The sequence below is a fragment of the Marmota flaviventris genome, chromosome 8, assembly GCF_047511675.1.
Source record: "Marmota flaviventris isolate mMarFla1 chromosome 8, mMarFla1.hap1, whole genome shotgun sequence".
NCBI classification, from domain to species: domain Eukaryota; kingdom Metazoa; phylum Chordata; class Mammalia; order Rodentia; family Sciuridae; genus Marmota; species Marmota flaviventris.
The window spans coordinates 66,829,478-66,845,269 of record NC_092505.1 but is presented as its reverse complement, the minus strand read 5'-3'; the positions used below and the strand labels follow the sequence as shown (position 1 = coordinate 66,845,269).

General features: G+C 29.4%; 1 protein-coding gene across 1 annotated transcript in view; it reads left to right on the top strand.

Annotated features, from left to right (window-relative positions):
* Positions 1-15,792, top strand: part of Nectin3 (nectin cell adhesion molecule 3) — a 131,787-nt gene that overhangs the window by 67,261 nt on the left and 48,734 nt on the right. The window contains exons 6-7 of the mRNA XM_034636174.2: positions 5,747-5,885; positions 8,376-8,460. Of these exons, the coding sequence (XP_034492065.2) occupies positions 5,747-5,885; positions 8,376-8,460 (224 nt within the window). The remainder of the gene's footprint in view (positions 1-5,746; positions 5,886-8,375; positions 8,461-15,792) is intronic.

Below are 15,792 nucleotides of genomic sequence, written 5' to 3'. Positions count from 1 at the left end.
TAATAATGCTATTCCTTCTGGCTAGGCACTTGGATGAAGCCAACCTAGTGACTTTTAGGAGAATAACTTTTATAATTTTATTATAGAAAATTATACAAAAATGAGAATAATTAACTTTTTTTCTCATTTCAATTATTGTAAAATTTACCATCAGTTTTGTTTCATTTAAACCTTTAGCCATGAACTCCTTGCCATTCCCTCATTAGTATAATAAATCAGTATGTTTCCCTAGAAAAGTAATGACTGTTGAGAAATTAACCATAGTATCATTATTATATCAAATACCTTAATAGCAAGTAGTGAGTGTTCAAACACTCACTAATCATATTTGTCACCTCATTAGATTGCTATGGTTTTACTTCACAATTTAACTGATAAAGTTTGTGTTAGGAGTAAGGTGTTTGCATTACTTTTTGTTAGGTATACCTGCATATATTGTGGTTGCTAGAAATGTGTTACTTCCCCTCCCTACCCATATTTTTCCCTTGTAGTTTATTTGTTGGATAAACTGCTTCATTTTTACTACACTTTCCCAATTTGGGTTGTTCTAGTTGTACCCCAAATATGCCTCTCCACATTTTCTATAAATTAGTAGAAATATCTGTAGTTTTTAATTAGATTCAGATTTTATTTTTGGCCAAGATTACTTAAAAGGTGGTGTATATTCTTTCACTAGAAGGCACTTAATGCCAGTTTTTCTATTTTGATATTAGCAGCCATTTGATAGTCAATACTTAGACAATTAACAGGGAACTTTCTCAATGTCTATATTTGTTAACATACCATGTGCTTTGATATTATGTCCTACCAAATGTTTCTTTTACTTCCGTTTTGCACATTGGAAAACCAGTCCATATTCAAAGTCCAGTTCAAATGATAGATTTATGAAAGTTTCTTCTTAGAATTAGTAACTGCTGCCTATATCCTTTGTTTCAAGTTCCATTCATCACAACTCACTTCACATTTTATCATTTTATTCTAGTTTTTGCTTATCTTTCCTAGACTCTCCATTAAAAATTCATATATACTTAAATTATATTTGTGGTACTATAGCAACTTGACTATATACATTATAAAAATGGCAATTTTAACTGATGGAATAATTTTTTAAGATTAATGTTTTGTCATTAAAGCGATAATAAAGAAAACCTTAATTATTTTGGTAATAACTGTCTTTCATCTTTGAAATTAACCTTTTTTCTTACTAAAAACATTGGAAAAAGCACATGATTGTGCTTCATTTGTTTTTTCTTCTTGGTTTTATACTTTGTGATTCAATGATTTAACAATAATATATATTACTACTTGGTTAAGTGTGTTAGCCAAAATGCTACCTATGAAACCTAACTAGATTCAAAAGGAAGAAGCAATATTATTGGGAACTTCAACAGTATTCATCCCAACTCTTCTTTTTAGACTCTTTATAGAGCTTGTTTTTATGTGCAAGGTTTTTGGATTTTTTAGTGCCTTGCTAATGACAATCATGTTACCTTGGGCATTAGGTTGTTTCAGCCCAGTATAGGTTTAGTGTGATGTATGTATGTATGTATGTGTGTATATATATATATATATATATATTGTAGTTAGACACAGTGTCTTACTTTTATTTTATTTATTTTTATGTAGTGTGAGGATCCAACCCAGGACTTGCACATGCTAGGTGAGCGCTCTACCGCCAAGCCACAACCCCAGCCCTAGTGTGAGGTTTATTGTTAATGAGTAAATGTAAATCTGTATTTTAGTTGATCTCCTGATGTATTTGATTTTTTTTAATCAATTTGTCATCTCATTAGATTGCCATAGTTTTATTTCACGATGTAACTGATAAAGTTTGTGTTAGGAATAAGGCGTTTGCATTATTTTTTGTTAAGTGTACCTGTATTGGTATTATCTTCATTATATCAATTCTTTTCAGGAATGAATCAGTGCTTACTAGTATATAACAGATTAGCACTGATAACCCCATGTAGTACATGTGTCAGGTGTTTTTCTTTCACATGAAACTCCTATACAGTTCCTCCTTTACATTTTTAATTGTTTGTTAAATTTAAGTATAAGCTAATTCAGCTGAGCTCTCCTGTCATAAGATGTATGTATATGAGAAGGAAAAACCAAGTTACTACTACTGAAAAAAAAACAAAAAAACAGTACTGCAGGTGTTTTGTGTGGCAGGTAAAACATCTGCCCCATCCACCAAGTGCTGCTGTCAGAGCCAATTCTTGTGCACTATTGAATATTGAGTTTATTGAATTATTTTTAAATATAAGCAGTGAAATTTCTTTACTTGATTTGATCATGCATATTTCATGCATTCTGTGACCTCACTTTGGGAATTTTTTCTTTTTTGATCACCTAAAGATTCATTCTTGCATTCCTAACCCTTAGCACAATGCTTGGAACATATTAGATTTTTAGTAGTTTGTTGGATAAGAGACTGTGAAGTCTTACCTGATCCAAATAGAGCATTTTTAATAAATATTAGAGATTAGAATTAGTGTGGATATAAAGGCTTAGATGTCATATTAAGATAAAATTAAAGGGATAGTTTAAAAATGAAGAATGAAGGACTGGTATGTGTAGCTCATTGGCAATAACCTTGCTTAGCATGCAGGAAGCTCCATATTGGATTCCCAACATTTATACATTTAATTGGAGGGAAAAATGGGAGTGGGTATGGGAGCAAATAAAAGATTGTAGGTCATTGCATTAATCTTTGAATCGTGTGATGTGATCACTGAAGTTTTTGCAAAAGAAACAAGAATATCTTGTCTCACTTTCAGAGATGGATTAGGTGTGCACATAATGCTTGATTAACTTTCACATTTCTATTCATTTTTTATTACCGTGTTAATAAAGAAAGCCTTAATGTCTGTAATATTTGCCATGTGCATACTTTTTCCAAAAAGTAATGTTTTTTGTGTAAATTTTTTTAGTATGATTTGTAATTGATTTTGAACATTTTCTTAGAGGCTATATACATGATATCTTCTATAGGTGATATACCTTTGTTGTTATCATGGAATGCTATTTTTCTTTTTCTTTTTTTTGGAGGTGAGTTGTCATTGCATATTGTGGCTACTATTATAGCAACAAGCTACTCTTTTTAGAGACGTGTGCATCAGTTTTCATGGTCAGTGTAACACTTTTGTCCTTTTATTTTTCCTTTACTTATAAACATTATTAGACTTTAAGAACATCTTAAGTGGTGGTAATGTTGCTTCTTGTCAGCCATCAGTAAACTAGCTTAGCATTTAATAATGCTAACTTATAAATTAGCATGTTTGATTTTTTCCTTGTCATGTTTTTTTTTTTTTTTGGGAATTATATATGTGGTATATGTGTGTTTAAGTGGGATGTTGGAGTGGCAGTGTAGTGACTAAGTTCTCAGTTTTCATCAAAATCCTATGATTTGAATGCATGATATTTTTTACCTCTTTGCATTTCATACTGTATTTATTGACTGCTGTCCTTCAAATTTTAATATTCTTAAATATAGTACATATTTCCCTTTCTCAATTAGTAAAAGAGTCGTAAAAGGAAATACGTACTATATTCCATTATGTATTTAACACAAATTTTACCCCCATTATCTGTTTGATGAATGGATTCATACTTAATTTTCTTCCATTTGCTCATTTCAGCACTTAACATCCTGTTATGATATTAAGAAGAGGTATGCAAAAGAGAGGATAAATATGAATAAATGGAACTAGGTGAAAAAAAATGCCTAAATTAAGATAGAAGGAAATACAGTAGTATAGTAGTATACATAGAGTCAACTCTCAGCTGTAGACGCCTTGAGTTAGAAATGATAAGTCTAATGTGACAGAATTGGATAACAAGGTAATAATTAAAATGTTAAAAATAATATATATTCGAATATTCAGAATACTAAAATATTGTATCTAGGGTTGGGAATTTGGACATTAAAGTATACATGATTATGTTTTATACTTGCAATGCACTACTAAAGTTCAGATTATTGCTAAGATTAAGTGAAAGCCTTTATTGAAGATATGAAGTTTGATGAAAACTCAATTATGACCTGTAGATTAAGAATCTCAATTTTAGCTATTACAGATTGGTAGAGTCATCTCCTTTACAGTCAATGGTAAAACTGACCAATGGACAAGGCTGTAATTTATGTGATGGGGAAAATGAAAATGTAGGATATATTTTTCATAAATCATCCCAAATCTTCAACATTTATAAGTGCTGAGTAAATTTGCACTGTGTTCCATTTTTTTTCCTCATCCAGTACATAGTGAAATGGAAATACTAGAGATTAATGAGCAACAATAGATCTAGAGTGAGGCTAAAAAATGACACATTAATAAATAAATGCAGAATAGTAAGTATTTATGAAGAAATATTTATGATTGGAAGGAAAGTAAAATGTTCTTTTTGACCATTTAACACACCATGTGGCCACAATAAAATAGAAGATACTTCTAAATACATACTTAAATGGCAAGACTATGACATGATGTTAAGTAGATGAAATAGTCAATCCTTACAGTGCTTTAATATTTAAATTTCCCATGTCTGGATCTGGATAGTAATTGAAATTGTTTAACAATATTTGTGAATAAATCAATTTAAGTTAAAACTAAGCTTTTATTAGCAAATAGGTAGCCCAAAATTCAAGTCTACATTAGACATTGCAAAAGAAAACATTATTCCCCAAACAAGGACATGAGGGTGAAGACTTTTACCCTTCCCACTCTTTTTTTCTTTGCTACTCATTGACTCAATGATCATAGGTAAATCATTCAACTTTAGAACCACAGTATTTTTCATTTATAAAATGTTATTTTCAATATCTTTTATTGGTTAGAAGGATAAAACAAAATCATGTATATAAAGAAACTTGCAACTTATGAATCACCTCACAAATTTAGTTGAATTTAATATGACTGAAATTGTCAAAATAATATACATAGGATCGATGGTTTGGTCATGTCCTTTAATACTTCCTAAATTTTAAAATATAGTTTATTATAGTAATCTTAGTGGACTCATTTTGTAGTTCAAAAATATAGCAATTTAATTTTTTAAACATTGTGTGAAATGCTAACTGCTAAATACATTTATTATATTCTTTTTTACAAAATTTGTGATATAGTCTGGGAAAGAGAAGTTGATATTCAGAAGTGATATGCTATGTCAATAGCCAGATAGGAAAGAATTTCCCTTGTTGCCATGTTTAGTCTTGTTTTAAAACATTAATATTAAAAATTTAAAAAATGTTTTAGTATTCTGTCACTATTTATACTGTATTCATTTGATCTGTGGTGTTTTTTGATATTTTTCTCTTGAAGGTTTTTGGTTTCTTTAATAATAGTTTCTTTTTCATTCTAATAGAATAAAAATGGTGAATGTTATGTATTGTTGGTTGACTCTTAAAGAATATTGATTTTTGATCACCTTTTAGAGTATAAAATTATTTTCATATTTTTTTTCTCCTCCAGACATTTAACCATAAAGAATAGATTAATTGTTGATATCTATTGGGGATATTCTTTTCATAATTTGAAAAAAGCAAAACTGGGGTGCTTAATAAGGAAGAAAAAAGGATGTTAACCGAATGGTACTCAAATTAATGAATTGAATTTTGGGTCCTATAAACTGACTGTTGGATACCATACTTCAATCAAATAGCATTTGCACAATTTAGAAATTAAGGTATGTAATTTCAAGAACTCTTAAAAATGTTTTGAATAGCCTAATTTTTGTTACTTTACAGATGTTCCATTTAAGCAGACCTCTTCCATAGCTGTAGCTGGAGCTGTCATTGGAGCTGTCCTTGCCCTTTTCATCATTGCGGTCTTTGTGACTGTGCTGCTCACTCCTCGGAAAAAGAGACCATCCTACCTTGACAAAGTGTAGGTAACTTTTTTTGCCTCTGTTCTACTATCACTATTCATTATGCATTAGTCTTTATATCTTGCCTTTACAACTGTATGTATTTAAAGTGTCCAAGGGAGAGAAGTTAGAATAATCTAAGACTTGTTAAATACAGCAGTGGTTTCAAAATGACATCTTAAACTACATTTTAGAAAGTGAACAACATCAAGGAATCCCATAAAAATATAAATTAAGGGGCTGGGGATGTGGCTCAAGCGGTTACGCGCTCGCCTGGCATGCGTGGGGTGCTGGATTCGATCCTCAGCACCACATAAAAATAAAGATGTTGTGTCCACCAAAAACTAAAAAAAATAAATAAATATTAAAAAATTCTCTCTCCCCTCTCTCTCTCTCAAAAAAAAAAAAAAAAAAAAAAAAGAAATATAAATTAAACAACATTTTTACCCAGAGTGTACTAGACATTTTTCCACACTACTACACATTGATACTTTATGTTGCCTATCCTCTGACTAGAAATGCAGGCCTTTGATGAAGTACTAGTTAAAGGTTTAAAAATACCTTAGAAACTTTTAATTTTTTACTTCTTCAGATTGTGTATGTCTGTATTATATAAAGATATAGCTTTCATCTACCAAGAGTGGTTAAATACATCAAGTTTTGAAGTTTTTTTTTTTTTTTTTTTTTAAGAGAAATGCTTGTTTTTGGTGAATTATAAAATATACATGTTTTTATTCAAGGAACAAGCAACATTCTGGGCCTAATCTTTGAGATGGTTTGATAAAATAGAAATTTCACCTTGTTGCAGAATCAAATGATATATGTCTCCATTCTCAGTTCTATCAGTAGTTTTGTTGCTTTACCTGTGAACTATGAATAATACTTTTTCTACTTACTTTACATGGTTATAATGGGAATAGAATAAGATAATGTTTTATGAACTGTACAGGTCTATACAAATGGCATTCTCCCCTTCCCTCCAGGGCTGAGGATCAAACCCAGGACTTCATGTAGGCTAAGCAAGCTCTCTATGTATCTAGCTACACCCTCAGGCCCCCCACCATTTTTCTTTTATTTTGAGGTCCAATTTTACTAAGCTCCCCAGACTGACCTCCAATTTGCAATCCTCTTGCCTTAGGCTTGCAAGTAGCTAGCATTACACCCGTGCACCATCATACCTGGCTAGCATTAAATCTTCTGCTGTTTATTTATTTTTCTATTAAGGATATAAGACTGGCATTTAAAGGATGAATTCATTTTATCTTTAAAAATGCATTGTATATTATCTGCTTCTCTAATCTGGCACAATTGCCCCTCTTTTCTTTTTGGATTGAAGATATCAGGGTGTCAGTTTCAGCTCTGCCTTGATCAAATTGATGGTCTGACTATGAAAAAGTAACTTTACTTTTGTAATCCTCAGTTTGGCCTTTGATACTTTGGAGCTAAGAATTTGGTGTGATTTTCATTAGGTGAAAAAATAAAATTACGTAAATAACAGTAAAGTGCTCTTTCATTGTGACACCTTTCATAAAACGATTTCTTTAATAGAGAATGACTAGCATAGTGTACCTTTGTTCTCAAATTATCACAGTCTTTTCTATAATTTCAAATACAGTTTATTATTAGGTTAATGCATCACTTAAATATTTTGTTTATTTTAAAAAATTTGTTTATTAAGTATATTATTTTATGCCCATGTGAGAAATTATTAAACCACAGAGAATTTTTTACATCAGTATCTATCTATAGCTTTCATTCCCTTCATCCTTAAATATAGTCAGTCTTCTGTTTTATATACTAATTACAAGTACTGAAAATATATAATCTTTAAAAGTACGAAGATATATATATATAAAATTATGTTCTAAAATATAAAGAACTACAAGATATATTTAAATCTGTTTTTAGTTCACAAGTGCATTTCCTAAGCATATATTGGTCCCTTTCTTTGTTTCAGGTGGCAAGATTGATTATGATCTGTAGACTGGAAAATCTTGATTTGTGTGATGTATATTCTAAGAGTAAGGAGGTCTTTTGAAAGTCAGACTTGGAAGTATTTCCAAAATACAATATAAACTTTTTTCAGTATTATTTGAAAATGAAGTGTTTTAAATCACTTGTATGATACTCTAGAGGAAAGTGTAATGACATATTTGTTTGATTACCTTTAAAATGCAGAGATAGTCAATGTGAAAACAGTAGTTAAGTAAATTGGTCATGTACTAGATTACTTGCATAACTGTAACTTTCAAAAAATGCTTATTCTACTTGAGCTACTTCTTAAATTAAATATGAATAAATTAGTCCTAAACATTAAAATTAATGATTACTTTCATTTTCTGTTTGGTACATTAAAGGAAAATAAGAAGTGAGTTAAACACATAAGATGGAATAATAATTTTTTTATAGTATGAGGAAAATATCCCCTTGACTTGTGAGAACTTTGATTTTTTTCTGCCTCCTTTGTTTTGCTAAATATGGCAGTCACATTTTTAACCTTTCTAATGCAGGATTGATCTTCCACCCACACATAAACCACCGCCTTTGTATGAAGAAGGATCCCCACCTTTGCCTCAAAAAGACCTTATATATCAGGTATGTTTATGAATACTCAGTCTAAAATATAATTTAAAAATCCTAAGTCATTTCTGTTTTTTTCCCAAATATTGAATAGTCATTATACGTGAAATATTGCATAATGATGCATAATCATTTATGATTATCATATCATTTATGATTATTCATCAGTTTTTATGTTTAATCATTACTCTAAAATATCTGGAGAATCAAATTATGTCTACAAATTAGTAAGAAGAATTATACCCAATGACAGGCTAAGACTAGTCAACGATATATTGAGTGCTTTTTGCTAAAACCTTATGGTAGACTTACTATTAAGTTTTATTGACATACAGATTCATTGTAAAATTGGCATTTTTATATGGAATAAAAAGTAGAAAAATGGAATGTCTTTGGTAAAGTATGGTGAAGAGCTGCTTCTCTTTGGAGTACTGTATTTTACTTTTGTTTTTTTCAGTATGGTGAAGGTCTAAATTTTAGCTTTCTTTTATTTGGCAATGAAAAAGGTTTGTATTCCAGTTTAAAATTCTAAGTGTGAATATTGATCCTCAAGCTACATTTGTGATAACTTTTAGCATTTGTTTTGGAATTAGCTTACAGGTAATTCATATGAAAGTTTAGATTCACAGATTTCATTCATGTATTCTATGCCTGAATTAATCTTTTTTTCCTTAGCATTTGGCAAAATTTAAACCAAATATTTGAATTCTTTCATCCTCAGATTTAGGTGTTTTATTATTGTTGTTGTTTATTTCTTTTGTCTTTTTCTCATAGTATATTGGGATTCTAAATCCTTATCAAGTATTTACTTCTGGAAATAGTCTGTAATATAATCCTTTTAAAATATGACCTATATGTTCATCCTGAATAAAGCAATTAATTTGCTCATCAGTTAGTTTAATTTGGTGGGAAAACTCCAAATAATATACCTGCCAGGATATTTTGAGTTTTGACCACCTGCTGTCCAATCACCGGACAGAAGGAGCATTCGCAACCATTGTCAATGGGTACATCTTACACTAAGTGTCTTGAGGGTGAAGATACATCATCTTTTCAGATTTCTTTTCTTACCGAAGAGTGTAGCTTCATATCTCTTGATTAATAGATGAATGTGACAAATAGTTTGAAATGTCAATAAGGTTCTTAACTAGAGCTATTAAATGCTGCAGAACAATACTCATCTTCTACCCACAACAAAACTATTCAATAAGCAAATGGAGGGTTTCTAGATTTAGTTTTAGGAATTTATTTTTTCTGGAATATCATTAGGAATATTTTAGGAAAATATTAATTGTATTTTATTTTAATAGTCAGTAAAAATAATTGTTTATAAATAAATTGATATTGTCTTCAAATTGAATATTTACAAAAGCTTCCAAATCGAGAAATAATATTTTTAGATCATGTGTCTTCAGTTTTAGTTAAGAAAATAGGTTTTCTATATAGACACTGCTTAATTAACCACAAAAGGAAGCATATTTATGAATGATGTTCAAGTCAACTCAGTTCACAGTGGTCCAGACGGCTATTTTTAGTATTGCTGGAGTCAGAGAAGGCTTCCTGGATGTGGAACAGTTTTGAAGGAAATTCTGAAATGGGTTAAATTACTCAGATTTGAGTAATTTGATTACTAGTAAGTTGTATAATAAAACGCATAAACCTGGGTACAAATGAAGAGTTATATGAAAAATAATGAAAATAATTTTTTAGAAATAAAATTGATGGTGCATACCTGCAGTAGACAAACACTAGACCTAGGGAGTCAGAGTCCCAATTGAGTATCATTGTGATTTTTTTTTTTTCTCTTCAACTAAAATTAAGCAGTTGAAAACATGATTAAACAATGTTTTCCTCTCTAGATATAAAATTGATTCTATAAAATATTGCCTAACAGAGTGAGAACTTGAATTAGATATGAAATAAATAATTTACTTTTTATTCTTAATTCTGCAAAGCATCTAGGAATAAAATTTAGGCTAGTTATCCATTAATAAGATAATTTATCATGACTCATGCATTATAATGCCATATATTGTATTTGTTTCTTAAATAATCTTATAATATCAAAATGTAAAATATACATAATGTTCTTGGCTACCAAGATATCAGTAAGTATATAATTATTGTCCAATTAATTTCATGGAGTGATAGAATGTTGCAATAATAAATTCCTTAGTAATGTTCCACTTTACTAGATAACTTGTCCCTTTTAAACTCATGAATTAATTTCTATTTAAAGTGAGCCTATTGACCAAGGTCTCATGCTTCCCAAATGCTACCATGTCTTTGAGGAAGAGACTTTGATTTGTTTGTCTCATCAGTGGTTTGTTTCCCTTGGGAAAGTAGAGAAAGAAGCAATTCCTCCCTACCTACATTTGTTCTCTGGTTAACTATTGCTTTTGTAGTGATAATGTCAAAATTCATCCCTGAGAATTTTTCCTCTAAATTTAAGTCAAGAAAATAAAGCCTTGTATTGTGAAGAGGCAATTTTCTTGAGTTGGAACTATTGTCATATTTTAGAAAAGATATCTGGAGTAGAGACATGCATATGCAAGGAAATAGAAATGAAATGCCTTACCTGAAGGAACAGAATGCTTAGAAATACCACCAGCTTGTCATTTTAATAGTTGATAATCCTATAAAAGTGAACTATCATTTTGAAAACAAATATGAACTCATGACATTAAAAAGTATATTACCTTTTTATGATGTTTCATTTTTCTAACATATACAGATCATACATAAGAATATTCTTGGTACAAAAATAAAATCATATATTTTATAAATCAGATTTATAAAGGCAACTATAGAAGTCCTTTTTTTCATTCCCCCATCCCCGAAGATCTCAATTTTTTGCCCCAGTATCACTACTATTATAAATTGTATCCTCCCAGACATTTTCCCATGAATTTATTTTCATAAATGTATTGTTCATATTTACATATAAAAATATATTTTTAAAAAAACATTAATAAAATCACAGAATACAACTTGTTGAAATTACTTTCCTACTTAATATATGTTACATTAGACATTAGTATTTTTCAAAGAGTGACAAATGTAGCCAGCATTATCAAAATTCTCTGGGTTATTAAAAATGAAGAATCATAAGCGGTTTCAGGTTTACTTAATCAGGAACTTTGAGATTGATAACAATGGGCATTTTACTTACCTAATTAGGTGTATTTTAATGCACTTTCAAGTTTGAGAATTATTTCATTCTTAATGCCTGAAATGATATTCTGTCACATTAACTACAAATAACCCAATGATTTGCCTATTGTTGGTTACAATTTTTGAAATACTTTATTATGTACTTTATAGTGTACATACATATATTTATAAAACCTATGCCAAGAAACAGAATTACAATTAAAATTGTTTACATTTAAATAGGTGACATATTATCAACAAAACTACCTGTACCAATTTATATATTCTCACTATGGTTAGTAATACCCATTTCCCTCATTAATACTGTTTTCAGTTTTCCTTTTTATGTTGTAAATTTGATAACTGAAAAAGTAGCTTAATTTAGGTTTTGTAGATTACTGGATGAAGTTGATCATCTTTTATCTTTTCATAATCACCTATTTGTGGTTTGATGAACTACCTATTTGTATCGCTTTTTTTCATTTTTCAGTTATATTTTGAACTTTGCTTATTGATTTTTTTAGGGATACTGATATACATAGGTCTTTTTTCTGCATCTATCTCTTATTTTTTAATTTCATAGTGTCATATGGAGTCAAAATCTGATTCTCTCTTTCCTGGTATTTTTTGGCAGTTGTATCTTGCCTAAAAAGGCTTCCTTTCAGTCTCCTCTCTCCTCAATCTAAGATACTTAAAAATATCTTATAACATTCTTAATAGTTTTATTTTTAAATAATCTGATATTTATTTATGCTTATGATGTGAAGTAAAGACTCATTTTTCACCCAATGAGATAAGCTTTTATTCAAATACCATTGAATTTTTAGTCCTTTTTCATGATTTAACACATTCATCCTAAAGTAAATTCCTATCTGTATTCTATTTCTGAATTTTTACTTCTGTTATATTGCTGTTTCTATCTTTTTAAACCAAGATAGCACTATTTTAATAACTGTTGCTTTATGATACAATTTGATATTAAGTGAAGAAAATTCCTGTATCTGTTTCTGCCTTCCGAGATTTTCTTGGTTTTTTTTCTTCTCCCCATTGATTTTAGAATTGCTTTCACAGGTTTCCTAAGAATAATATTGAATTTATTAATTAATTTAGGGAAGATCAACAACTATAATCTACTATATTCTAAGAATTAGTTATCTGTTTTTAAGTTCCTTTATATATTGGAAAACTCTCTGTTTCCTCTCTGTTTTATTAGGTTTATTTATAGGCATTTTAAATATTTTGATTGTCAGTATTATTCCTTCCCATCTCCGTGGCTTTTTCAAATTATTAACATGTAAAAATCCTTTGAATTCTAAATATGAATCTTGTATCTAGCTTTTTTCTCAAATTTCTTTTTTATTTAATAGTTTTTCAGTTTTTTTCTCTAATTTGTTAGTTATATACACTATTTGTTATAAGCAAAAGAACTTTTATCGCTTGTTTATTGTGAGTGTGATATATTGTTTTGCAGTGATTAGGACCTTTGTAGAGTTTCAAATCCAGCATAAAATAATGAACATTGACACAGAATTTGTATTAACATTTTTGACAACACTGTAAATTCTATGAATAATGCGATTTTATAGCTTTGTATGGGAAGAGTTGTATATTCTGCTGTGAAAAATATTTCCCCCAAAATTAAAATGATATGGAATATTTGCAAATATATTTAATGTTTTTAATAAAGTTTGATTTATGATATGGAAAAATTTGTGTAATTGTATGTATGTTTAAACATTCTATATTTCAGCCTCAAATAGCATTTAACCTTGGAAAGTCAGGATTAGTAGATTCCTGGAAATTGAAATCCCTTGACTGTAGATGATACCAGGATTGAAGTCAAGCAAGAATATTATGGGGAATATGACTTTTGAAGTTATTTTTACAGTACTGATGTATCAATAAGTGTTTTTAATCTCTTGAGCTGTCATATTTTTTCCCCTGATATTTGCAGAAGTAGTTATATTTCAGATTATTTTTGATTAAATTTTAAAGTCTTGAAAATGTTTTATGAAGTATTTCAGTTAGGAGTGTGCAGATCAGTTTTTGTGATTTCAGACATTTGTTATACACAAATAAGTGGGTAGGCATATCTGTGTAAGTATTCTCTGTGATACAGTGGCATGTATGCATAAAAGTATTTATATGACTGTAAAAATTATGGAAAGTTTATTGATATGTTTTCAGATTCTCCATATCAACAAACCTTAAGAAACTTCCACTTACAGACTTTTGGTATGATATGAAAGGAGAATTTTTCCTATTCTCTGAAAAAGCTATTGAAATAGTTCTCACTTTTCTGAGTATATATCTGTGCAAGACTATTTTTATCTTCATATACTCCAATTAAACAGCATATTGCCACAGATGAATGCCATAGCAGATTTGAAAATCAAGTTTTCTTCTTTCGATCCAGATATTTTTAAAACATCTGAAAAATGGAAGGAAAAAATGGCACTCTTTTCTCTAAAATAACTGTTGTATAGTTATTAACCTATATTTACATATTAATATAATTGTATTTATATGCATATTAATAAACTACATTTATATTAATACATAATGGGTTTACTACTGTTTTTAAATGAATAAGATTTTTAAATTAGTTTTAGTGTTTAATATGATCATCTATTACTCATTTAAATAAAAGTGCTTTGGTACTCAAAATAGAAAAGTATAAAGAGGTCTTAAAAATAAGAACCTCTGCTGTAGTCTGTAAGCAGTTAAAGGGATCATGTCACCATTATTTAGTACCATGTCTTTACTGGAGAACACAGTGCTTGGTATATTATAGCTACCTGAAAAACATTTTTAAATTGACATTTAAAAATTATATGTATATTTGTAGTATGCAACATAATGATTTGATACATGAATACAATGTGGCATAATTAAATCAAGGTAGTTAGTAGATGCATTGCTTCACATATGCCAATAAAATTTTTTTGGATGAGTGAGTCTAAGTCTTCTTTATGTTCTCCTCAGTCTATGATCTGTGAAATTTTCTGCATTGTTCTGTGATATCTATATTTCAGATATTATATTTCAGTATATTTAATATTGGTGTATCTAATATCAGTGTATCTTATATCTAATATAAGTATATCAGATACTAATTTCAGTATATCGTGAGAAAGAACACATTGAACCAGAGACTATGAAAATATTCCATAATGTTATCTATGATTACCTGTATATTAGAATTCTCAGTAAATGTTGTTTTTATATTATTCATTTTTGTAATTTCTGGTTTTCTGGAGGGCCCTTTCTCTCCTTGTCAGCAGATTTTTAGCATAGGAAAATAGAGGCCTATTAAAAAACCTCAGTCAGATTACAATGTCAAGTTGGTCATATTGGTGACACAGTGCTTCTGCCAAATTTACTGTCTGGGAAAACTTGAATTTTTTCCCTATGATTTGCTACAATATATTGGCATCCTTTAGTAAATGTTCATTAATATTCCTAGCAGAGTGTTTTTCAGGAAGATTATTTCTATATATTTATTGAATAGTTAATACATACAAAACAGCATAAATGGGTAGTTTCTGAAGACTCATTTCCATTTCTAATTACCTTACCCCACCACTTCCTATAAATAACTAATTTCATTCTTTTGTATTGATGTCATTTTTAAAGTATAGACAGGAAAACACAGATACACATAAATTTTAACTCACTTTCCCCTTGTGTAAAAAAAGAAGTAACATGTACACTGTTATGTATCTTGTCTTTTCTTCTTGTGATATTCTGGAAAGCTGTCTTTATTGGATGCAAATAGCATTCTTATTACTTTTTTATATCTATATGATATTTTAATGTGCACATATTGTATAATGTGTAATATTAAAAATGTTACTAAAACAGTTATACTACAATGAATAGCTTTGTATATATGGCATTTGGTATTTGTGTAAGTATAACCAGCAGGGTCGGTTTTTAATTTTCATCTTGCACATCATCTTTCACTTGCATTCATCTTTTACTTGTACATCAAATAGCACAAGTATTTATAGTTTTATAATATACTGATTTGCACTTCTACTCACAAAGTATAAAAGTGGTTGTGTGTCCACAGACTCAACAAAAGTGTGTGTTCTGTTTGATTATTGCTAATCTGCTAAGAGTAGTATCTACATATAATTGAAATTCTGCAGTCTTGTTAGTTATGACTAACCAGCAATGTATGAGTAAACC